This window comes from Vanellus vanellus (assembly GCF_965231255.1).
Source record: "Vanellus vanellus genome assembly, chromosome: 1".
Lineage (NCBI taxonomy): Eukaryota > Metazoa > Chordata > Aves > Charadriiformes > Charadriidae > Vanellus > Vanellus vanellus.
Genome location: NC_138905.1, coordinates 177,012,904 through 177,039,340, shown reverse-complemented (window position 1 = coordinate 177,039,340; position 26,437 = coordinate 177,012,904). Strand labels below are relative to the sequence as shown.

The 26,437-nt window shown below is 42.3% G+C and overlaps 1 protein-coding gene across 1 annotated transcript in view; it reads right to left on the bottom strand.

The window, feature by feature from the left end:
* Positions 1-26,437, bottom strand: part of KLF12 (KLF transcription factor 12) — a gene marked incomplete at its 3' end in the record, with an annotated part of 254,203 nt that overhangs the window by 7,399 nt on the left and 220,367 nt on the right. The window contains exon 7 of the mRNA XM_082485836.1: positions 9,281-9,438. Within this exon, the coding sequence (XP_082341962.1) occupies positions 9,281-9,438 (158 nt within the window). The remainder of the gene's footprint in view (positions 1-9,280; positions 9,439-26,437) is intronic.

The window sequence follows — 26,437 nt, the reverse complement described above, 5'->3', positions numbered from 1 at the left end:
TTGGAAACGTAAAAGGCCTCGTCCTGTGCACCTGAATCCAGAAGCCAGACCGAATCCCAACAGTAGATGACAAATAGCATTGTATCACCCCTCCTGATAATTTTTTCCTGCATGATGTGGTACATATATAAATATCTAAGTATATGTTAAGTGCATATATACACACACACATGCTTAATGTATATATTTTTTTATATATATGTATGTAGTGGAAGATGTCATGAAGTTTTCTCCTTCCCTCCAGCCACAGCAACTATATGGGACTACCGGATTTTCAGTGCCGTCAGGAGGGCTGGGATTTTTCCTTTTATGGCAGCCTTCACTCACAATGGTATTTGTGAAAGGTGGTGCAACAGATCCATACTTCCATCAGCAGCCAACTGCACGGAAGGTGCCAGCAGACCTGCACACTAACTCTCTCTAACTGGGGTGCTGCAGACCTGGGTTTTAGTCTGGCCTCCTCAAATAAAACACCTTTCCTTCATTGTGGTTCATAACTGCAAGGGAGATGCCAAACAACTGACACTTCCCTTTCCACCTGCCTCCGATTCTGCTACTGTCACTCCTCCTGGATGCTCCAGGGGTTGCTCCACCATGTTCATCAAAAGCAATACTGATGCTTCTCAGTACAAAACCTAAACCTTCCACTATCGGTAAAAAGCAAAACAACAAACACCTCCCCCCTCCCCCAAAGAAATAAACAAACAAACAAACAAGAACAAAAAGGCTCCGAGGGATGAGCTTTGTCTCACTCAGTTTTGCACAACCGATCATTTGTTGTTTGCGCTGTGCTAGAAGTCAGGCCAAGCAGAGGCCAGGACCCTGGGGTGCTGTGCTGTCTGCAGGAAACGAGCGTTAAAAAAACCCACCTCCCATTTAAGCAAATAAGTTGTGAATGGAATTAAACTTCCCAAATGAAGAGATACCAGTTTTTATCAGCACACAAAGCAGAATAAATACCTATGATCCTAAAGTAAAATATTAACTGACAAAAATACGTATGACAAGGGAAAAGATCGTTAATGCGACCAAGATACCACTACATTTCATATTCTATGTGGAGAAAACACTGAAGTGCAGAAAATAACCCCTCTTTCTACACAGGTTTCAGCTGGTCTTTTTCCTTTCCAACGAAGCAAGAAGTTTTTGTAAATTTTCCTGTTTTCTACCTACTTAACTGCAAAAAGCGAAGACTGAAAACACTAGCTTTCAGGCTCTACCTCTTCTTTCCTTTTAGCCATGGAAAAAAATAAGCAGAAAAACAGAGAACCTGAACAAAATGTTAAAACAAAGGCTTTTGGGAAGCTTACTTGCAGTGTTGAGCATGCCCCACTCCCAAAGACCCCGTTTCCGATCGAAGGCTGCCCTGAAAAGGTCAGGGCGGGCACGAGCAACTCCAGCCACGCTTCCCAAAAGACACGGGGTATCACCAGTAACGGGCATTCCAGCAGCAAGTTGCTATCCTTTTCCCTCTGTCGGGGACTGAGTGGGCTGCAAGAGTTAATGTCCTTGGAAACCCTGTGCTGCGTGTTTACTCCCCTAGTTCTGGGTGCAACATCTGGGAAAGCATTTTGGAGGGAATGGGAGCAGAGAGGTCTTTCTTGCCTTCATGCCACTGCAGAGCTACACATGGTAGACCACAATCATGCCTGAGACCTTAGATGAACTGCAGTTCTTTGGAGGTAGAATATTAAGTACTAAATGGTTTGCTTAGAGAAAATTTTATTCTGCATAATGAAATCATCATTATTCCCTCGTGCCACACACAGACAAAACACATATGCACCCCATATTTACAAAGTCAAGGGGCACTGTTGCAAATATTTTTCATAACCTAGAGACTGAAAGCAATCACAGATGCAGTTAGGCTTGCTTTCCCATCAAAGTGACTTGGAAGAACCAAGTGGGCACTTTTCCATATCGGCACGGCATCAGACCTACAATGCAGAGGAATGACTCCCCGTGTGTAAGGTGAATTCAGAGCTCACAAAACGCGCCAGAAATGAAATCATTTAACTTTCCACAGAGCAGCTATTGGAAGAGAACTGGATGTACAAGCTCCTTGTGGTATGGACACCTGCCCCTAAGTAGCTGGACTCAGACAACTATCTCACTACATCCAGAGGCTCCCATTTCTGAACATCACCTTACTAGGCTGTGGTGGCATTGGTGAACCTGCCCTGGTATACTGGTACATATTGCACCAGTAGATATCTGCTTTTAAATGTATCTCTGTCCTGAAATGTGAACCCTGTCACATAGGCTGAAGCTTCAGCAGCCCCATTTATTAAATAATCTGTGTATCCTCTAAACAGAAACTGCATGAAGAAAAGCTAGAAGTGAAAACTTCCATGAAATATACCGAAATCCACATTGGAAAGCTCTACTGTTTATTGAAACTGGCAGTAAATTTTAAACATTAAAAGAAAGTATTTCTTAAAAAACAAAAGCATCACCCAATACAAATAGACCTCCTATTTTACTCAAAGCAAATTAATTTTTAAATTGGCTTTGTTTATTTAAATTCCCAGTTTCTGGAACAGCATGTGAACCTGCTGTTGCAGCTTTTTTCACCTGACAGATTTACATGGAGGAGGGAGAGCTCCGGGATAAGGGCCGAGGGAGCACGTAGGACACAAGGAAGACAAGTTGCGCTTTGGAAGAGCGGCCTGGAGAGTAGGTGACAAAGAGGTGTTAATTTTAAAGTAGGCCAAAAATCTACACTGCTCAAGTCAAATCCAGAAAGATTATTTAAAAAATGTTGCTTCCTCCCAATATTTGTGTAAAGAAGGGATTACAAACCTGTAAATATCTCTCTGGAACTTATAGCTAGCAAAAGGCATTAAACAGACCTTAAGAAAACAACAGGTAATGAATGGAGTTTTAAAACCTACAGAGCAAAAATAACTTTTTTGGTGCCTCCAAACTCTTAAGTCCGCTCTGAAATGGCTCAAAGGAAAATGTGAACAAAGACTAATGACAGGGGCCCTTTCATATTAAAATAATATATGGAGCAACAGTGAGTGAGAGGAATGCAATGTTTGAAAAAGCACAGACTAAATAAAACGCCCATGTACTCACTAGCCCTCTCTCTTCTAGGGTGGTGTCTCAACCCAGCTATAAAGGAACATCTCGGGGAGGAAATGCTGTCATTTTCTCAGGTACAAAACCGCATTTCTGAGATGTTTACTGTCTCCATGTAACACCACTGAAGACCCCCTGACACTGACAAATAGGCTTCATTACATCTGTGGCAAAGGTATTTGCTCTCATCTCTCAGGAATGAGATAGGCGTTGATCAAGGACAAAGCACCAAACACTAAAAAATTCATTTGGCCTGGGGGCTATATTCAGCCTGCCTCCCTAAGTGCCTAACGAAGCAGCCGCATCTTCTGCAGCGGCGGCACTGAGAACGGTGATTCCGACCCTGTGATGGTTGGGGCTCATGGATGAAAAGCAGCAGTTGCAGTCCAGTATCTGAGCCCCACTGAAGGTGCTCTGGTTACAGCCCTTGTCTTCCTCCACCCCTTGGAGGCAGGAGCAAAGCCACACCTGTGGCTATACGGTGCCCTACGCTCACAGGCTAAATCCATTCCCACTTCATGCCAACTGGAAAGTCCCAGGCTTTTGCTGCCATTGACCCCAGAAAGCCACTCTGCTATCTTCCTCCAGAAATTAGCAACTAATGACTGAAATAAGGTTGCACAGAAATACAGAATGCTGATACATAAAACAACACTCACACAATAAAAGAAAATACTACAGAGGTGAGAGACAGGGAGCAATCTCTTCTGTATCAGACATTGTAAAATTAGGTCCCACGTAACCTTAAAGTAGGCATCTTCTTTCTTTATTTTCTTTTTCAGGATGACTCACACAACGTTTTAAATTCCTTGGGCTTCTCCATATGGTAAGAGGGTAACCACAATGAGCTACAACTGGATTTAGCTGTGAGCAACTTCAGATGTGAAATCCAAGACAAATCAAATTTCCCTTTAAATGACTGTGTAGTTAGTTAGATTTCTCAGGTCACAGTCGCCACGCTACGCACCCCTTTAGGATACGTTCACACTACCCAGTGTACTCTGCATACTTAGAAAAAAGAGAAGAGCTTTAAATCTCCTCCACATGTATTACCCATTATACATGTTTCAAGTCTCTGTGTTCTTTACCATGGCCCCTAACAGACAGCGTAATTTGCTTCTTGAATTTACATAATATGCCTCAAATTTACATGCTCTCCCTACTTAAGAGGAGACAGATGATGTCTATGAAAACTGGATCATGATATGCAAAGGTTAGCTTTGGTACCAACAGACCCGCGATTCAGGTTAAAACAGAATATTGCGCATTAGGATTTGCAGACTAAGTAGCCTTGTGGATGAAAAGTGAAAGTAGCTTTTAGCCACATGGTCGGCCAGTGGGACAGTTCATCCGTGACTGGGTGCATAACCACATGCATGTCCTGGGACATCGCCCACAGCCAGCAGCCGCTGCCCTGCAGTGTCTCTGTTGGCAGCCAGAACCTGCCATCTTTCGATAATCATGCTTGTCATTATTTAACGCATTAACAAGGCGACTGAAATCAGTATGAATAAAAAAGGGTTTGTGTGTTTTTTGTATGATTGCTGTCATCTCTCCAAAAGGTGTTTTCACTTTCTCATGCCTGCTTTGAACTGTTATGGCCAAAGGGTCCTCCGGGATGTTTTTTCTTGTTTTCCTTCTTCTCTCTCCCTAAAACAGACTCCCCTGTCCCCTCATCTTCTCATACACACCCTTTATCCACAATTAATATGCTGATTGAGGCAATAATGAAATGTATTATTTCACTAGAGACTTTACTGCCTTGCATTTGACCTGATAGATGGTGTGACTGTAAGGCTTTATCCTGCTGCCTTCACCATATCTAGCTTATGAACCTATTTTCGTTATAGTTACAAGTGACTGAAAAATCATGACAAGTCAAGTGAAATCTTGCAGGGAAATGGCAAGCGTTTTTTACTACTTTGCAGCGTTCCATTGCCATTTCAGGAACATCCAGCCAGCTGGAGGGGGGTCAAGATGTATGTCCTGGAGGGGGGGTCAAGATGTATGTCCTCAGTTTTACGGCGTATCTGCCTGCTTTTGGCCAAAATAATTACATTATTTAATGCATTTTACAGCTTTCACAGACCCATAATTTCCAGTCTCACCAACTTCACAGATCAGCTATTAAAGTCTAGTTTTTATAACCCATATCAGCCTCTCCACAGAAGGCATAATTTGACTTTTTGATTTACATAGAAGTTATCAGATTTTTATCGTGTCTCTTCAGAGAGAACAGAGCCTGTAGATCTTTCACAAACCAGGGCTAGTAGAAAAGGAAACAGCAATTCATTAAGATAAATTTAAATATTTTTAGAAAGAAATTTTGATGGGGGAAAAAACATAGTGGAAGGAACCAGTATTACTTAGTCTGAAATGCTCAGCTGTCCTACTGGAAGTGTCAATGGCAATTTTAGGATTGCCGAAAAGGCCTGAAATAGCCACTACATATCATAAAATAACGCTACGGTTGTTTCCCTTTCCATCTTCAAAGTAAAAGCAACAAAACTGAAGAAAGTGACCCCCACCAGGGCTGTACGGGCACAGACCTCACTGGGAACAGGAGTTACGGCTCTCCCCATTCCCTGGGATGACAGCAGCACCTACGCTGAGCGCAACGCAGCCATACACAGACCGGGAATACAACCCAGGGCTGCCGCTTTTCCCGTTTTTAAAGATTATTCGTTTGCAGGGTCACACATTAATAATTTTCTTTAAGTTCACTGAAGCAGAAACTAACTCAACACAACTCCGGTGAGCCAATTTCTCACAGTTTCTTCTTGCGGAAAGAGTTGATAAACCTGAGCTGCGAGATTGCCTGTGAGCCCCGAAGGCTCTCCATCACACCCGATACCTCCTGATAGCTTTATTTGATGATCTGGTAAAACAACAACAAGAAGTTGATACTCGAAAGAGAAATTTAATACCAGTGCTTGTGATTTATGAAACGCTCTATTACAGGTTTCACTTGCAGTTTTTCTAGTTGGAGGGATGATACGTAATTCAAGCTCGCCCCCCAGTGGACTCCATGCCCACACCAGTACGCTAAGTTTTGAGGACACTGGTGAGAAGTATTGGGGAGCTAGATGATAGCATACTTAAAAAAACTGGGAGTTACTCAAAGAGAATTAAATGCAGCTGTTACCATCTATATTTTGTCTCAATTTTTAAATAAGATTAAAACAAGTATACTTTCCAACCAAGTTGTTCATCCTGTCAAAATACCACATTGTTTCTCCTCCTGTATCCAAACGACTGCGAATGTTTTAGTGGCTATGCATATATAGTAAATGAAAAAAAAAAATAGTTCTCAAACACATCCTGCTTAGGTAAACAATTGTCAGCAAGATCAGCCTGCCTGAAAAAAAAAAAAGTCCACATTATGCAATGCCGAGTTTCTGTGATCTTTTCTCAGAAAGTTTCCTACTGAAACTTGCTCACCCTTGCGTGCATAGCTGTCATACTTCATTTATACTTATCCAAAACTGCACAGTAATTACTGTGGGTCATACGTGAATAATTAACTTCTTTCCCCTGAAGCAAAAGTAAAGGCCAAGATAAAAAACGTAAGATGAGTTTAATACATAGAGTATGCTCATGGTTGGTGCTACATGTAAAGTTAGAATATAGCAACATCTTACCAAGTGTTCTGTGAAACACATTTAATTTTGACAGCACGATACAGATTTTTCTCACTGGATCTGTCGGCTATATTCAGCACTCACCTTTCTAGACTATACTGCTTATATTGCAGCAGACATGAAGACATGACAATATAAAGCAGTTAACAGGTGACCACTTAATGAAGGGGTTTTATTTTATTTTATTTTTCCTTTTCCCCCCCGAAGGAATAAACCAACATCCAACATGACCGCAATACATTTCAGGCAGCTGCCTTTTGGGGTGGAGATTCATTTCAGCCAGCTAACAGGTAGGTACCTGGGCTTCCTCTGTATTCAGCAATGAAAGAGAGAAGCATCTTCGCAAGCCAATCCCTGGGTCTACCTGAAGAGGGAATAATGTGCCCCAGAGGTGCCAATCCCTCTTCACTGACTACCCAGAGATCCCAGACAGATAGCATAGCCGAGACACCCAGCTGCCAGGGAACCAAGGCTGGGGAGATGGATCCTATGATTACAGCATGTATAGAAACTCCCTTCATGCTGCTGGAGAGTTACAGCTGCAAAAGTTGTAAATACCAACACCTTTTCAAGTCTTCAGTGCCTGGTTTTGAGCACCCTTAGTGCACAGCCTGAGATTCAGCGGTGCAGACTATAACACTGATTTGGGTGTGTTACCCACAAGCGCTGGTCCGTCATGAGATCGCTAATAAATTACAGACTCATCACAAATGTGATTCTCAGTGATTTAAAATGTCACGGCAGAGAGGAGCCTTCTGTATTTCTGGGCTAGCTTGGATGTGACATTGCTGAGGTTGTTCTCATCTAGTTTTGTAACTCAGCTCTTTACACGGTCCTTGCTTACACTCCTGTGCTGGTTGCTACTCTGGCAGGCTAGAGAAGTGACCTCCCTGTGGTATAAACACTTAAGGGTACTTTTGGTTGAAACCAAACAGTCTACCAGTTTCACACCTCTGCTGGGCTCTCTGCCTTCTCATCTGCTACAGTCATATAATGCTTAAAGGGTGATACAGGCAAGAATAGGGAAATAACTTAGAAATCAGGGCAGGGAAAAGGAAAGAGACAGTAGGGTTAGATTGGGATAAAAGAAGTAAAACAAGAATGACAGAGAAGAAGGTGAAAGGGTAAGAGTATACAGAATACATTGGAAGGATAGGGATGAAAGACCACATTGAAGATGGGAAAGAACAGGGAAGAGGAAAAAAGAATTAAGACAAGACATGATAAGTTAAGAGCGGAGAAGGCGCAAGCATTAATGGGAAGATATGAAGAAACTAGAATAATTGGCCTGGAGGGAAACGTAATTAAACTCCCAGATCACCAGAACATTTCCGCTGTTTAAGGAAGGGACTCTTACCTTACAGAAATTGGTTTAGTAGGGGGTATTAGGATGGAGCCTTGTTCAGTATTCCTCTCAACAAAAGTCCTACCAACCAAAAGACATATTGGAAACAGTGATGGAGACACGGCCTCATTTGAAACGGAGAAGCCATCACTTAATTCTTTAAAATAATATCTCATACTCTTTAGAGTACATCACACCACAGAAAGCTCCAGCAGATTCTCAGCAAACAACATTGTGCTGCATGCTGGATAAACACCATCTTGTCTCCAAGGAGTTACAAGAATGCTGAAGTACATTAAGAGCAGAGAGATCAATAAATTTAATTTCAGCAAATCAGCAGCAGAGCAAGGAACAGCACTGAAACTCTGAGCGTTCTGTCCACTGCCTTTCTAGCCATCCAAGCGATCCCCTTTTAAATTGGTCTTGATGACTTCAAATTGCTGCTCCTGGGTTTATCCACAATAAAATTACAACCATCACTGCTTCAGCTCCCCTTACGTGCCTGTCATGTAGACCAGTAACAGCCCATAAAGTTAGTCAGGACAACAGGTATTGATTAAGTGTTAAGTATTATCATCACTGAATGGGACCCAGCTCATCTAAGCACCTCCCTTGCATCTCTGTTGTAGGGACCTAGTGCAACCTGTTCTCATAAAGTGACGGACTTCCCTCTGCAGTATGTGCTAGGTGACTCTGAAAGCCTCCAGAAAGAAATAATGAGCTCTTGAGTTTAGACTTGAATTGAACTGAAGGCATTTAGTGGAACCTAGCATTCAAAGGCTACATCTGTAAAAGCAAGTGGTGGCTCAATAGGAGCAGGTCTGTAGAGTGAAAAAAATGATGCTGAAGATCCCTGTCTACGCTTCATGCTCTTCTTGAGGGCCTCCCAAGCAATGACCACCCATTGTTTGCTGAAGCACAGTAAATGTGTCCCTGGAGACCACTGTTCTGTTTAGTTTTATCTGAAAGGAATCTGGTTTGTGCTGACACTGCTTGTGCTGTGAAGTGGGGATGACAAGGAAGTTCAAGTCAAAAGCATGCTCTTGTTCTGCACCAGAATGACAATGTTGATGCACTCTCAGACATCTCTGTTATTTAGGTACAGGCCTTTGGCTCTTAGTGTAGGATGACGAGTTTAATACGTCCTAAATTAGGCAGAAAAGTAACCTGCTTGTCTTAACTGCAGTTAACAGTGCCGCCAAAGTCCTACCTGTGTGTGTTCTCCGGTGAGCCTTCAGGTGGGAACTTTTTGTGTACACTTTGTTGCATCCCTCAAAGTCACACCGATGGATGCGCCGCTTCCTGGAGTCTGGAGACTCGGACCTTCTCTGACGCCTTGTGCTCTCAATACTGAATGGTGAAATTGAACTAAAAAAAAGAACAGAGGCAAAAAATGAAGCAAGAGCATGGGCCCCAAAAGATCAACAGTAACATCACCGTGCCAGAAGTGACCTTAACAATTCATTATTTCCTTTTTTACAGTGTAGTCCACAGCACATATTTGAAACAATCTGTACTTGAACCAGAGCGTATTTTGCAATATGAAATAATTCAAGTCTTGATTTAGAAGTGCTTATTGCCAGAGAAAACACCACGACCCTTCAAATACCACTCCGATAATGAAATAGCCTGACTTTATCTGAGCTTTATTTCGATTTTACATGTGTCCAGATCCAAGCTCACTGAACCCTGCTTTCTAAACAACTTTATTTATAGCCTCCACAATCTCTCTTTGACAAGCTTAAATGCATAAAAATCCTGAAACCTTTTATGAAAAACTGATTCCAGTACCCAGATCGGGACTATGGATTCTTGCATTTGGCCAAACACCCGTTGTTTGCTTGCATACAGATTGCTAAGAAATCCTTATCACTCTGCAGCAGTGGTTTTTCCATTTACTTATTTAACAATTCTCAATCCGTCACCTGCAAGTCAATGAATTTTATTTCCTTTCAGATCACTGACAAATAAAAAAGTTTATTAGCGCAGGGCCAGCGAACAATCCCCACGGAAACACCTATGCTCAGTGAAGATACTCCATTTACAGCACATCCTATCAGTTATCCCAATGTTAAGCAAATAAAAAAGTAATGTTGAAGTCATGTTGCTTTATTTTATAAATACAGTACGTATTGAGTCTAATACTTGACAAAAGCCTGCTACAACAAATGCACTTGGTTAGATAAACTTGTGATATAAACTATTATCAAGCAGGTATGCCAAGATCCAAGCCCTCATCGACTCTCGTTAATTATGTTACCCAGCTATAATAATTATGAATTGATCTCCTTATAAACCCCATTATGGTTATACCGCACAGCAGTCACGTTCACCTACAGTTATACCAGCCTGTTGAGCTACTTTAAGTATGGGAACAATGTTGGCCTTCACCAAGTTTCTGGGGCTTCCCCCACATTCCTGGGTTTATTGACACTCAAGGTAAATGTTCTACAAGATTCATCAGCCAGCTCTTTTAAAGTCTTAAGATGCGAGTTCATGGTTCTCCTGAAAGAATTTGTGACTGTCAAATGGAAATGAATTGAAGGAAAAGAAAGTGAATCTGATCACGAAAAGAAACATGAACTTTTGGGTAAGCTAAGATACTAAGAAGGTCATTTGAAAGAAGCACTGATGTTGATGCATCTGCTGAGAAGCTACTACACTATTGAAAAAAAAAAAAGGAGTACTCTCTTTTTCTCTTAGCACTTTATAGTCATATTTCACCTTCAGGCAGAGATTTTCCAGATTAATTATTTTTGCCTATAATACAATGTATGTAAACGGGCACGCAGGGAATTTATGAAATGGAGGAAGAAACAGACAGAGGACCGTAATATCAACATTAAATAGCAAAAAGTAGTCCCCAAGAGAGTACGACACATCAGCACTTTCACTATGGGGCAAGAATACAGATATATTTAGCTGTCACAGAAATGGCTTAGGAATTGCATTTAAGCATCTGCATCTCAGGGCAAATAAAAATCTTGGGTTAGATAATACACTGAGAATGGTCTCACTACTTTTTTTTTTAAACATCCCACCAGCTAAAATAAAAAGCAAACATGTATATCAAATCTTAAAGCTCAAATATGGAAGGTACAAAATCCAGTGCTCGAGACCAGAAAATCTTTATCTTTAAAAATAAATATTTGCGCGCCATTTTTGCTGCATGTGATTTACGAGCCGTCTTAAAAGCCTGTTTTGTAACAAGGTGTTCAGATCCTGGGTAGTACAGCTCATTTAAACGGGAGGAGGATCAAGCTTATAATGTTGCTGCAATTTCCAGCCCCGAGACACGAACCTTGAGCAGAGTCAGCACCTCGTAAAAAGCTATTTGTCACGTACAAGAAAGTGACCTCACTGCTGGGAACCGCTCTGTGCTTTCCCGGGTATTTATACAGGAGAGGGTGGCATAAAGCAGTGCGGCGAAGCTGGCACGTGATTAACGCTGCTGCTTCTTAACTGCACTGCTGCCTTTTTCTAAAAGGCGGAGCGCCCCACCTACTCTCCACGCCAGGAAAAATAAGTGAAAAAGTCACAGGAGGTGCCACGCGCTTGCCACTGTCCCCCGCGAACTTCAGAGACATGGCTTGCTCAGCACGCCGAAGAGAAATGTTACTGTCAGCTGAAACCAGCAAATGTAACCTCGCGCCTTCCCTTCGCAGCAGCGCAGGCTAAATGGCAAACCAGCCAGCAGAAGGGACTCGTGGCAAGTGAGAGCTCACCTCCCAGGTGATCTCCCTCTGGCACTCTATCCCCCCGTGGCTCAGGGTGTCCCACGGTGCAGACACGCTCATTGGCGGAAAAGGAGCCAGACCCTAACTCATACCACCAGCTCTGTTTTAGCCATGCACAAGCTGTTGGAGTTTTACATGCAGATACCACAGGAAGCCTTAAAAAGAGCAGAGAGATGCTTTTTTGAGCTTCCCGAGGTTAGTCCTTCCCGCAGGAACTTTCAGTTGATTTGCTGATGTTCTTTCCCTTGGCCACGTAGCAGTAAAGGGACACCCTTCAATTTCTCAAGCGATTTCTGCAAAATGCCCTCACCAACCACGTGGAGAACCATAAAGAAAAAAAAAAAGGCCTCAAAAATGTGATTTGTGCCTTTTAAAAGCCATGGAGGTTCTGCCAGGTGGCTCTGCTCAGCACAGGGCTAAAGAAACCACTGTTTGATGGCACCACATGGACAAAGACTTTGAGAATGGAAATGACCGGGTACTTTTTTTTAAGTGACTTTTTTTTTCTTTTTGTTTACAGTGTTTCAAAATCATATAAAATAAATTTAAAAATACACACACATATATATAAAAACATATCGTAGCAGCCTTTCTTGACTGTAAGTGCCCCTCGCAGAGCGCCCAGAATGAAGACCTGGAAGCACATCAGCAGCTGAGAGCTGCCCGGGTGCCCAGAGGAGGAGCTGCCAGTTCTCCTGTTAACAGCCAAGATCTCAGGCAGCTTTTAAGGCTCGAGGTGGGGTTTAGCAATAGGACTGACACTAGATGCAACATCCCAGCAAAACTGCAGGATGCATCAAATTACTGCTGATACATCAAGTTTGAAAGATAAATTAACAAAGAAGAAAACTGAGTTCTGACTTGTCAGCTTGACATTTATTTATTTTTAGTTCATAGTTCATTATTTCTAAAAACAGCGTAATTTCTGTATTGGTGTAGGAACTTACACTAACAGAAATCCCGGGAGACTGCTGGTTGCCTCCATAACCTGCAACACCTGCAGTCAGTACTGCTCATGGGGTGAAATGAACGAAATCAGTGTGAGTGTTTAGGGTGATTTACAAAACTTCAGCTGTGTTATTTCCAACCAGAAGTGAAAACATGCATCTCTGCAACTCATGCAGGGCCAAGTGCGTGAGTTCCTCTCTCTGATGCAAAAAAGTCTGCAAAGTAAAACAAAGACTGGGGCTTCGCCAGCAGATGGCCATCAAGTTCTCCTGAACGTGATCTGTGCTGACTTGCAACAGGGATTATAACAGCCCTGGTAGGCAGGATTATTTTCCTTTTCTAGAAATGCTGCCCATGACTTTCTAGGTGTTTCCCCTCCGTTCTACATACAGACTGCGAAAGGCCCTTGGCATATTCAGTAACGCTGTTAAAAACACACGTAGAAGGTCTTTTTATACCGATCCTGTGTTTTGTGAGGGATGCGCGCAGCAGAGCTGCTCGGAGAGCACGCTATGTTCACTAAAGCTTTGAACTGTGTTCAGTGCTGCGACACACCAACCATGTGCCACGTAGTGACATGTTGCTGCGCAGTGGCTGCTCCCCACAAACAGCCTGCTCACACACTCTCACCCCCTGGCAAACATGCAGTGTTACCTTCAGCCACCAAAGTACGAGGTTCGTGGCGCCACCAGCCTCCCAGCAAGCGAGGCAAGACCTGGCTGACACAGCCAGCACGGTGATGTGCTATCAGCTGTGTCCCCTCCACTCTGGCTACCATGAGAAGGAGAACTGGACTGGGCTCAGCCCCGTGCAGCATCTGCTCAGCCCAGATGAGGGGCTCAGCAGGCCAGAGCGTGCCCCACAAGGCGGCCATAATACGAGCCATGGTCCTCTTGTGTGTCTCAGGCTCTGGGCTATTGAAGGATGTGATTTGGCTAAGCTGGAGTATCAGGACAGTCTTGCTCCAGTTGCTTTCCCCTGTGTCAGCACCAGCACTTGTCTGGTCCTGCAGCGAGCCAGTTCAGGGATCCACAGTGACAAAAAGCCAATTCTGCAAAAAACGACTTGAGCAGCTTGCTTGCTTTTGCTGGTTTAGCTCCCTAAATAGTGGAGTCTGCCAAGTACCTGCGCTGACACACGGGAGAGGATGGGAACCTGTGGCCAAGGGTGAGGGGAGTGTCATCGTGCCTTTCAGTGGCAACTAGCTGTGATACCGCAAATGCCACAACTTCCATGGAAATTCAGATTTTGTATGAAGAAACGAGGACATGGACAAAAGCAATCAACACAAGGAATAACTGGAAAATCCAACTTTTGGGCCACAATGAAGCTTATTCTCGTGATTCTTGTGTATGCAGAAGTAACACACACAAAGATAAACTGAAAACAAAAGGCTGAAAACAAAAATCAGAAGATATTAAATACTCAGGAAGTGACAGTGTGCCTTGGCAATATGGGATAGAACCAACAGGCAAACATTCGTGTCTCACCTCTGAGCCAATTTTGGACATCCAGATATTTGCGTTTTTTTCTTTGTTTTTAAAGGGAAAAAAGATACAAATATACAATATTTGAATACACAAATAGTCTATAAATTTAGCAATGTGAATCATTATAAGACATGCAAAGCTTCTGGGCCAGCCTTTCTATTGTAGAAACTAAAAGTGAAGGCAAATGAAAAAAAAAAGCAGAAAACTACAATATAACATGTCTGCATTCAGATGGTAATGAGCAGTTGAAGAAAATCCTTGGATCTCTAACATTTGCTCGACATTCAAAGGCTGCAGAAACACCACGGGTTTTGGCCACTTAACATTTATAAAAAATAGAGCTGTTGAGTGAAAAAATAAGGGCAGCAGAGTTTGAGATTTCTGTGTTATTTTTTAAAATCTTGGCCTTTGGATCCAGTGGTGGGATGGCACCCCCTTCCCCTGCCTCAGTCGATCTCACGTAAACCCACGGCAGTTGTGGGTCTTCCTTCAGGTGAAGAGGGGCAGTAGCACTGCTGAAGGCTCACAGAGCAGCTGCCCACCAAGGACAGTCGGAAGCAGAGATGACCACGGTCCCAATGCCTTTGCTCGGCTCTTCTGGCACATTTCTGAGTCAAATGAACACACGCAGAGCAGCGTGCGGCCCATTCAGGGAGCTAATCTCGCTTAAGATAAAGTATCCTCTGTTAAGATCGTCAAGTTTCAGATGCTAACAGGTATGATATGGGGACTCTGTGTGCTTTTGAAAAGGGGAATTGAACCGCATTTCCTGGTTTCCAGCTCTCAATTAGTTTCTTTTTGTAGTAGCTTTTCACATAACGTCATTTTATTTTCTGATAGCTCGTATAATATTACCTTCCCGCTCAGGATATTGGTGAAAGTATCCTTGTAAACACAACATATTAAACTGTGAAGAAATAAGATACAGATTATTTTTCATTACAGTTTATAAAACTTCACCTAGTATAGAAGCGAGATGCCAAAATCACACTATATAAAAACATAGTAGTTTTGGTGTTTAAATATGCTTAATAAAGATCAGTGTAATTTCCTGATAAAGTCTTCCCCTCAAATATTTACTTATTGCTTTTTTTTTAATACAAAGTTTCTACTGTCTCTCTTTCACAGATAAACAGATGCACATGCATATACATATGTATTTTTTTCTCCTCTTTGATTCTTAGATTCTAATTAATGTTTCATGAAAGGCAAACATCTGCCTTAGGAATGTTAGACATTAAAACATATCAAGCAGTACTTAAGGCGATCATAAAAGGAAAATATGTACTACTCTTTTATTAGCAGTAGTTACTTCAATCAGTGTACTTTAAGGTGATGTTATACTGGAAATTACACTTTTTGTCAAGAAAGAAAGGAGGAATTTGGCAGCATACACAAACAGTACACATACTAAACAGGAAAATCACATGCGTAAACAAGACACAGATAAGAGATGATTTGAATACATTTGGTTCGGAAAGTGCCTGAGCTGAAGACGGTGGGAAATCGCTCTGGGAGCAGACAGGAGTAGGAGCGCGCTAAGTTTTCCCTGTTAGGCTCTGTCCTAGGTGTCCGCTTCTGGCTGCTGCTGGAGGCAGAGCCCGGGCAAGAGGATCCTCGGCTCCAGCTCCGTATGGCCATTCCCATGCTCTAACATCCCTATCCCGAGCAGTCAGCAAACAGGATACCCTGCACATCTCTGACCACAACTTTTATCTGCAACATTTATTCCCACTGACACCAGCTAAAGTTACTTGAACTGTTGAGCTGCCTCGCAATACCCGACTGCTTCACAACATCTCTCTGGCTGTGGTGGAACCAAAAGCATGACTATACACGAAACAAACTTCTGGCAGTGGGAAAGAGCTTTGGGGTCTACTAGGAAAAGCACCAATGTGAACCATGGCACACCTTACCAAACTTATCCATCACCTCTGTTATCAGCTGTGTTAAACTGAGACATGAGAACGAGACAGTTGCCTGATCCTCCTCAGCCGTGTTCATGCTGTGGGATCGGGGAGCACTTTCCAGCTCTGAGGGCAGTGCTCTCCTGGGGTCTATTCCAGCTCCACACCGAGCTGAGACCTGAGCATACACCATGTTCTCCTCTTTCACACTGTTTCTCTGTGCTGGGTTTATAAAGAAAGGAAGCTGGGCCAGAAAGTATCTACAACATGCTCCAGCATGCCCCCCAGATCTGATGACTGTAGGGCTGGGACTGCAAAGCACACTGCCGATACAGAAAACCTATAAATGAAGCCTATGATGAACTCTGAAATGCCACTAAAAAAAAACCACAGCAAAACTCTCCATCTATTTTACTCTTATCATTAACTATGAAAATTTTACCCTAGAGACCTATTGTGTAAAAAAGCAAGGAATTACATGTTAACTATCATTGCCTACATAATTAAAATGCTTATTCCTGGTTTTGGGAAAGTTCATGGCTGTATGACAACACGCACCACCTGCAGATCCTGCCGTAAGAAGCAGAACCTGGGCCAGCCTCTCAGCAGAGACGAATTTACCCCTGCATGACTACATCCAGCTGTAGCCAGGTATGGGCAACAGCAGCTCCCAGACCAGTGACAGCCCTACCGAATTCCTGGGCTGCCACTTAACAAAGACAAATTACACATTTCTCCTAACGTGGCAGGACATATAGAGCTTGTTTCTACCTGTAAAAGTTTTAGAAATGTTTGATGGTAAGGCGATGATTTTTTTTACACATAGACAAAACACTTCCATTAATTTTAAACAAAATTCCTCTTCATTGCTCTCTGTCTTCCCCTTGGTTTGGACAGATGGATTCACATTAAGTAAGACACTTGGCACAAGGTTTGCCATAGATTTTGAGGTGACAAACGACAGCAGTTTTTTAAATCTGTTCAGGAGATTTTTTTTTCTAACACATGCCACATACAAAAGATGCACGGCCACATGATCAACCGTTCCAGCTCTTCAGGACGGCTGAACACGGTGCAAAGACTGCTCTGGATGCTGAAGCTCATGCTAACATCTCCTTTGGTAACATGCCGTGTTACCTTGAATAGAGAGCAACAGAAAAACTCAGCTGGGGAAGGAGCCGTGGGGGTCTTCTGGTCCAACCTGCTGCTCAGCAGGATTAACTTCAGAGCTAGATCAGACTGCCCATGTTAAAAGTCTGAAAATGTTTGAAGACGGAAAAAAACGCACATCTCTGGGCAACAGGTTCCAGTGCTCAGCCAAGTTCATGTTCTAAAGGGAGTTTCTAATGGATGCTCGCTTTTTCTAAGTAGGTCCTACATACATGTTTATATTTATAAATACACATATCTACATATTATAATGAAAGATAAGGGAGTGACCGTGAGCTAATGTAAGCCTGAATTTCTTGCTTAAAAAAAAAAAAAAAAAAATTAGCTTACTTTGCTTTAGCCCAATGTTCTTCTGAGCTGAAGTGAAAATCCATGGAAACAAGGAAACCTGAAGCAGTGGGGAAAATACATCTTCACAATGAATTTGCAGGTGCACTACAGTGCATGAGCAAAGGTCTGTTCTTTGGATCTGAAGACAAAGCATTGTATGTCTTCCTGAAAGCAGGAACAGTTCCTGAAATCCTGTATGCCAAACGTGTTTGATGCACGCTAGTTCAGACCTGGGAGCTGAACCTGGTCTAGCAGAGAAAGAGCATCTTATTTCGTTCCCTCCTTTCAGCGCTGGCAGAACAGCAGCGATCATTCACAGGATCTCTAACGCACCAGCCGTCCTAACACTCCTTCCAGACGGAGGCTGCATCAATGCCGAGTCTGTTCTTTCTTTTTTGTCCCCTTCTAAACAGAGCAGAAAACTGGGTAACTGAGCACCTCCAACTCAGCTTGGAGAGCACAGGGCCCTGCTTTTTGCCTTCTCTGTTCCCTTCTGATTCATACTTTTCCTTCATGTTTTTCTGGCAACACATACTACAAACAAACTACAGCAATACTGGTATTCTCAGCAGAGGAAATTAAAAAAGTGAAATAAAGACTACTCTGTTGGAGTCACGGGCTGAGCTGAAATTTCCAGCACGGAAATTAGATGAGTATGTACATGTTCACGTCTTTCACCTTTGTTCTGCTTACTTGCAGAAACAGCATAGATGCTCCCATTTCTAGTGCAGGACTCGCTGCGTGTTGTACTTTGCTCTCCAGATTTCTCTTTCTTCTCATATGTCCAATTCTGATTTCTTGCACCTGTGCAGCTCAGTAGTCAGTCCAAACATCTGTACAATGACAACTCCAGCCTGTGCATCCACCTCCTCTTGTTGGTCAGACTAACAAATGTGGAACTGATCACTGTGGTGGTGATTAAAAATTCTCTCTTGTGTATCCTTAGCTGACAAAATTGTCGTGTAAGGTCTTGCTGGGTCAGTGACATTAAATGAGGACATTGCATCCACCGGGAATGAAGCTCACGTGAATGACCTTTTCATCCTTCCTGTTCCGAAGGCTTATTATCGATATGTTAAATATTTGATCACCCTGGATACCTATGCATAATGCAATTATGGGTGGTCATACATCACACTGTGTCATCGAGCAGATTTTGGTAACTACTAAATAGTTTACATATGTAAAGTATGTAATGTACTAATAGCTTACATATGCAAAGATAACCTGCCACCCCCAACAGAATGTCAAAAAAATGATTTTGCATGTCACATAGCCCTCTACAAGCTCCAGTCTCTGAGAATATATATTGCAAAGAATACATCTATTGCAGAGATAAAATAAGTATCATACCTATTTGATCTGTCTAGGGGAAAAGGGACTAAATAATTTAATTCATGTGGGGACAAAAACATTACGAGTACAAGATCAGGGATCTAGGTTTCTTTTTCTAAAGGTACTTTCTAATTGATAAAGTTTGAGATTTATGTTTTGTTTTGTTTTGTTTTGTTTTTTTTTCCTTACAGAGCACCCTCTCCTATTTGAAGGATTTTTTTATAAAAAGCCTGAGAAAATATTCTATAAATCAAAACTGCTACTACACCTCAGAGGCCATACAGATTGTGTTACCATGCATTTTCATTAACAACAATGAGGAATCCCGATGCATTTATGTTACACAAGAAGCTAGCTTTTCTATTCAATATACTAACTTGAAACTGGCTTTACAGCCATGCACGTGGATGAAATATCTCTTCATTTAGATGACAAGATCCTTGCTACACCTTTTTTGCTGGTTTGTGTTTGCAAAGCAAAATAAGTACAGTGAGGTCCAAATCCATGAACAGAGTCCTAATACTACTGCAATACAAAGAAACCCCACTACCTCTCTTTGCATCTGTGGTTTTTCCCCACCTATTTATAATATAGCGTCCCCTGAAAATCAACCAATGTTCTGGGCTTCACCAGGTCCAGCTCCTCAGCCTCTTTTCCTGGGGACTGACATTTCTTTTCTCTTCCTGCCCTTTATTTTCCTCCCTTCTTCCCCCAGACTTGCTGCCACCTCCCCAGCTGGGAACTGCCCCTCTAGAGAATCACAGGGCCAGTTTTTGTCACCAAGAAAGCTATTTACGTAGGCAGAAATCTATGTAGTTGCAGTTTCACTGTGTTTGCTAGCATCTGAAAGGTTTCTAGTGGCTTCATCTGCACACTGGGCTAGAAGGCATCCCTGAAAGTTCAGGAAATCGCTCGGCCATATGATTTCTGAAAAAGAGGAACCTATGACTACTATCTATGAGCTGGAAGAGTTACTGAATCTTTTTACTGGCCTTGCACAGATTGGTTAGACCATGTGGGCAACCATTCCTTCTCTTCATCATTGAAATCAATCTGATTTCCACCCAGTGAATACGCTGCCATTGTTTTCAGTGGAATCAAACATACGCTCTCCCAACAGAAAGAGGAAATCAGAGTATCGTGGTTTCCATGAATTGGACCCCTTAACACTTTCTCACCAAGGCAGCACTGTGTTTACGATCTCAAGTGCTCACGGACAGGGCAAGATTTGATTAAGAGCAAAATTTCTTCTGTAGGCAGACTGCATATAGCTATAAGGTACACTTTGTATTAAGAAATTTAAGGAAATACATCTTTAACAGCTCTGTTTCTCACATTAGAAACTGTTCCATTTGCACTCAGAGTACAACGTCTCTATTCTTCAGCATAAATACCCCATAACTTTTTCAAGAGCATTGATTAGGCTGGTGGCCAAGCAGCTCTGCTACTCTGGGCTTCGCTGGGTCGAGGTGGCTGTGTGGGCTTGCTCTCATGATCCTACACTTAAACAACTAGGTGGCCCTATTTCCTGGTCAGGAAAAACTACAGACACCTTTAGGATGGCAATATTCTTTAGAAAGGCAAGAACAAAATCCTGAGGACTTTTTGCCACCAAAATAAAGGGTCAAGATTTCACCCTATGCATGCTCCAGCCCGCTACGGTAAAATCAGACTGAAGACTTGACTGGTTATATTAACTATCACTTTGTATGTGAATTTACAGGAAAGTTCTCATGCAAGGATTTAAATTGGGTAAGATTTAAATTAAGTTGCCTCTTCAGGTTTTTGGAAATGTAACATAATGCGTTCTCCTGATAAGAAATGTTTTCCCACTGGCTAAAGGGCGTATGTCTCCCTTTGGGACGTCAAGTATTCAATTATTTGAGGGAAATTATTCTGCTATTTACAACAGACATTGAATGTTTTGTTCGGAAAAGGATAAAAACATACAAAGTTGAACAAGCTTTGCAGCTGTCAGATTTCTGACCCAGCCCTTACCTAAACACTAGCAACAGGCAAAACCGCATGTTTGCAGGCTTTATGAAATAAATTTTATCTAGCTTCCTCCCACAAGAATTACTTAGATAAATATTTAGAAACAATGCTGCCCAATGAAAGAAAGAGAATCTATAGTCATATAGCATTGTAGTTAAATGAACACTTTTTCAAAGGTGGTTAAATAGCCACCATTATCAGATTTCCCTTTCATTTGAAAATGTCTCAGGGAGGAGGGAAGGAACACAGTTTCCATCCACAAAGAAACATCACCCGGTCACCAGTGGGATTTCTTGCAGATGCCTTAGAAACGCAGATCAGACCTCCTTCACCTTCATGATACTCCTAGTACTAAGGAATATTTCCATGGCCTTGTTATTACTTGCCGTATTTATTTTTTACACCACCGTGACCATCATTTATTTTCACACTCGGAAGCACGCTCACATTACAAAGGAAACCTTGCAAAGAAGCAAAGCAGATCTGTCTACCTGCTCTCTCTGAAGCTGGCACATCCCTCCCGACTGCATCTCCTACAACGCTGAGAATCAAGGGATGGTAATAATGGGCCACTCTGTTCACCTTGCTAATTTATGCATGTTGCTCATTAGCACTCTGCCAAGCATAGTTTTGAAGTCCCGACCGCAGGTCAACAGATCTGAGTGGCTAGAATAGAGCGCTCTGAATTTCAAGCGTCTTAAATATGTGGTCAGAGGCACCGGTCTAGGATCCTGCAGTCCCTTGCTTTGCCACGGGTTTCCTGCCATATATTAGCCCAAAGCCAGTTGTGCTGACCCAGGATCCAGTTCATTTGTCTCTGGAATTTCTATTGCTTCCCTGAAAGCACCAGTCTCCCAAATCATTGCCAACAGGATGTTTGGCTAATAACATAAATCCACATCAGGATTTCTTTAGTCGTACTTTTAAAATTTCCCTTTTGGAAAAAAAAAAAAAAACCAACAAAATCTCCCACACCTACTTCTGGATACGTTCCCTGTCCTAATCTATTAAAATCTCTGCTTGTTTACTATCTGAGATCTTAGAAACAGTACCAGTCACCAAATAAAGCACCAACTAGTACTGCCAATATAGTAATTAAGAACAACCAGCGTGCTTACACTCAAGCTTTCACTGGAGAAATCAGTCTGTTAAAATCTAGCAAAACTCAACCCTGCACATATGTTGTTTTATTTTGTTTTGTAAATGGGATGGAACATACCAGAACTTTAAAGATCAAAAAAACCCTAGAACATTTGGAGCCTTCGCATGTAGTTAAAAGGGATAATTATCAAAGCATTTTGTTGTTACAATTGTTCATTTGGAAGAGGCACAGAAAAAAAAAAGCAACAAAATCCAAGTCCAAAACTCCCAGGACGAGAGAATGGTATCACTGTAACTACAGTAAATCAGAAAAAGTGTTAGGCAGATGGAAGGAGACATCAGAATGGCATTTGGCGCAAGGTCAGACGAGACAACCGTGACCATGGCACGTGACTGCCTGAATAAGAGAAGCTAGACATCTTACCCTGGAAATGGGGTCCCATGCCCCACGTGCACTGCGGAGCCGCCCTCCACTTTGGGCAGGCATCCCTGTCGACACCGCCTGGGAGGTACAGGAGGTCGCTCAAGGCACCTCACGACACTCACCCAGAGGTGAGGAAAAACATTTTGGCGGGGGAAGAGAGAGCAGGGCTCTTCCTTCCTGCTGCAGTTCTTATTTCTTTGCTCCTCCTACATTCCTTTTTCCCATATGGGAAGGATGGAGGGTGGAACACTGTCATCGCAGACTGAAATTGAGTTTGACACAAGATCACAAGTTGGACACACAAAACCCAACTTGATGTGCCAATATTCATTTTTCTCAGAAATATTGCTGTAGGGAAGCCCATTCACTTCAATTACACCCCCGAATCCTCTTGGAAATTCCCATTTCCAAGTCCACCTCTTTTCCCTCTGTCTGGATAACTGGAGGTCCGTTCCGAGTTTCATATTAGCTGTAACAGCAGCCACAAAATCAATCCTCATTTAATTCTCACATTTGGCCGCTCAAATGCAACCTGGCTTGTCAGAGAGGTAGAGAAGTCTTGAATACTGATACAATGGATTTTTTAATAGTGAAAATGTTAATTAAGTGCGATGTAGAAGTATCGTGTGGCACAATAAAGTCCCTCTCCTGCCATACAGGAGGCAGGTGGAGGATGTGGACAGGGATGCCCACCCCACAGCTCACCCCGCAGCAGGCACAGAATAAAGCTTTAGCACTTCTGCTGATGTATTCATTCCAGGTAGCGTTAAAAGGCTGCATTTGCTGGCCAGTTACTTCTTGCTCTTGTTATGATCTTTCCTACAAAAATGAGATGTAGGAATTTCAATGTGGTTTATGTTCAGTAAATGATAGTCATTTTCAAAACATCTTTAACCTTTTCACCGGCCGGTGGCCTGGCAGGTGGACCTCTGGCATCTTTTCATACCAAGAGTCCAACTCTTCTGCAAAAGGCAAGGCAGGCAGAGACAGTATGTAGAATTACAGAATATCAGTCAAACTGGTAGCATGTGCTGCACTGCTCTCTATTTACCATTGGGATGTTAAATCCTATGATCTCATTTCTGTGACAAAAAACTGAGCAACAATAAAAAATGGCTCTGTATTCATCTGTTTTTGTGACAAGCTGTTTTCATTTTAGTCTCTGGAGTCCAAATAGCAGAGACGGGGTTTACATACTTGTGTCGTGGGCAAGCTTTTTTTTCTTAAGGTCTGAAGCCTAACTCTACCATCTGAAAGCACTGGATTTAAAAGCCATTTTGAAGGATGACACTATTATGAAGTCTCACATTATATACCTAAATTAAATGCACAGCTTCTCATTAAAGCTATGTGCTATGTTCAAACAATAGCAGAGATCAGGAAAGGAGGATAACATGGCTTGTGCCACCAGAGTGCAGCTACTGATTTCCAGGGTATCCTTAGTCCTGTCCCTTGTTCTTTTTGTTGTTTAGTTCCCAATTTGAAAACTATGAGGATACTATCTTTCCTCCTTCTCTCCCTCTTCCTCCCTCCACCTTAGGTGTATCATCTCTCTGGGAAGTGGCTGAATCTCACGCATGTATGAAAACAGCAGCAAGGACGCTCCAACTCTACCCGTGGTTTCAGGCAGAAAAGTAAATACTGGTACTAAACAGAATTAACAATTCTGGAAGTATATAGTATAAAAGATCAAAATGTAACCTCTCCTCATTTCTCACTCTGCTAGCCATCAGTAAAGGCCCCTAACTGTTTGCTAAGATGTCTAGAGAGAGTGTTTCATACTTATTCTAGGTGCATATTTTAGGTGTACATGGTTAGAAAGAAATCCTTACTAATGCTATATGGTGATCATGCCTACAGTCCTACAGCTTACTTCCATTATCACACACATATTGCCAGACACAATGCGAGCTCATGGTATGAGATTTATAAAAGTTCTCTTAAGAAAATGCTAGGTTGTTTTTTTTTTTTTTAAAGTAATGATTAAAAAATCCTTGAGTAGAACAGGTTTGTGATCAGACTGCTTCTGCCCTGCTGGCAGACCTGCCAGAAACTGCAGGCTCCCAGCTCTGGGACAAGAGAGCCATTATTGGCCAAACGCTCGCAGGAACATGAAGCTGCTACTTCATGTTCTGGCAAACGTCCCTGCAAAAGGTGGTGCTGTGATTTATGTGCCATTCAATGTTGTTTTCAAGACATTGACTAAACTGAGGAAGCACCATTAGAATACGTCAAGCACACGTCAAAACCCATCTGAATCAACAGGGGCTGAAAATACATGATGTGCTTGACACACAATAATTGACATGTCATATTATATTTGACATTTCAAGGACAGTAGTGCCTATTTAAATGGAGATTCGTTAATATAAATATTTTTTTACTTGAGCTAACCAAAATCTAACAGTGCATCTTGGCGGAGAGCTGTTCAGCAAATACCTGGGGAAAAAAAGAATGCTTTTAAAAGAGTAAAACCTCTTAACGGCTCAAATTATGAAATGCAGAAGAGCCAACTTACAAGAAGATAACTCTACTAACACGCCACTACCTCGGGGGGAAATTCTGGTCACACTAGCTAGCAACCTCCTACTGATTGCCATGGAGCCATAATTTCACCCATCCCTCCCTACTCCCTTTACAGCTCTGCCTGGGTTTAGGTCTACAACTAACGCTGCCCAGACTATCAGCATGACAACTGATATGGAAATATGGATTAACACGATGGGAGTACAGGGAGGCACGCACACCGCATGAGTCACGCTCTTTTTCCCTGCACAGACAAGACAAATTGCAATGCAGCAGAATTTTGAATTACATATGCTTCACCTGACATCTCATCCTATCTCCTCGAGGCAACTGTATGGGGACATCACCAGTAATAACAAAGGTCCTACAGGACGCGTTGACGGGAGAAAGGGGGGAGGTAGTATACACCATCAAAAGAAGCAGCAGCCATGCAAACTACACCTTACAGCAGGACCGGGAGGTTCCCCCAAATTTAACACCAACAAAATGAGAGCCCGCTGTCATACTTTCTTCTGGTTCCCACTCATAAAGGATCATTAGGCTTTTTTGCCTTATTTACATATTCTAAAGGATTTTTTCCATCATATGTTGTGATGCAAAGGAAAGGTGCCAGCAGAAAGATTTTAAACTGAGGGTTAAGTAGATTAAATTAATCTACTGCCGCTGCTTTTACCTAATACTTTCATGTACAGTTTTGATTCTTTCTTGTTTTATCTTCTCTCCTCTACATTTCCAAGACATGATGCTACACTCCCCTGAACTGCTGTTTAGCCAAGCCATACGCATTTAACTCTTATACTCTGTCCTCTTAGCTATCCCCTCCAGCAATCTAAGCAGTTTGCTGCTCCTCTCAGGTCTTGTTCAGATTTGTAAATGTACTGAATGCAGCACAGTTCCCTGAAATAATGCTATGTTCTCAGAGAAGAAGCATGACAATAGCATTTGCAGGGTGAGACTCATAGGCTGTATGGGTAATCTAATGATGTTAGGCTGTGTGGATGCCATATACGAAAAGCCATTGTAAATGAGGGTGGGTGGAACTGCCAGCATAAAGAATGAAGCAAGCATGCAGAAGTCTAAAACCCAGGTAAATACCTCCTGGGCAGAATATTCTTCCCCTCCACTTTTTCTTCCATGTAAAACTCTACTTCGAAGAACAAAATGGATTTATTAATGACTAAATGCCCAATCTGTCAGAGAATACAAGGAAACTAATCTACCTTTTTTTTTTTTTTTTAAAACACAGATTCTGCTCATAAATTCTGAGTTGCTTATGCCCAAATAAGAAAGTAAACAGAAATATTGTGTTAGTTTAAAGCTCTATTAAACAAGAAGAGGGAAAAGGAGATCGGAGAAGGTAATCATGTTAGACCAGCAAGCAGAGAATTTTAATCCCCCCCCCCC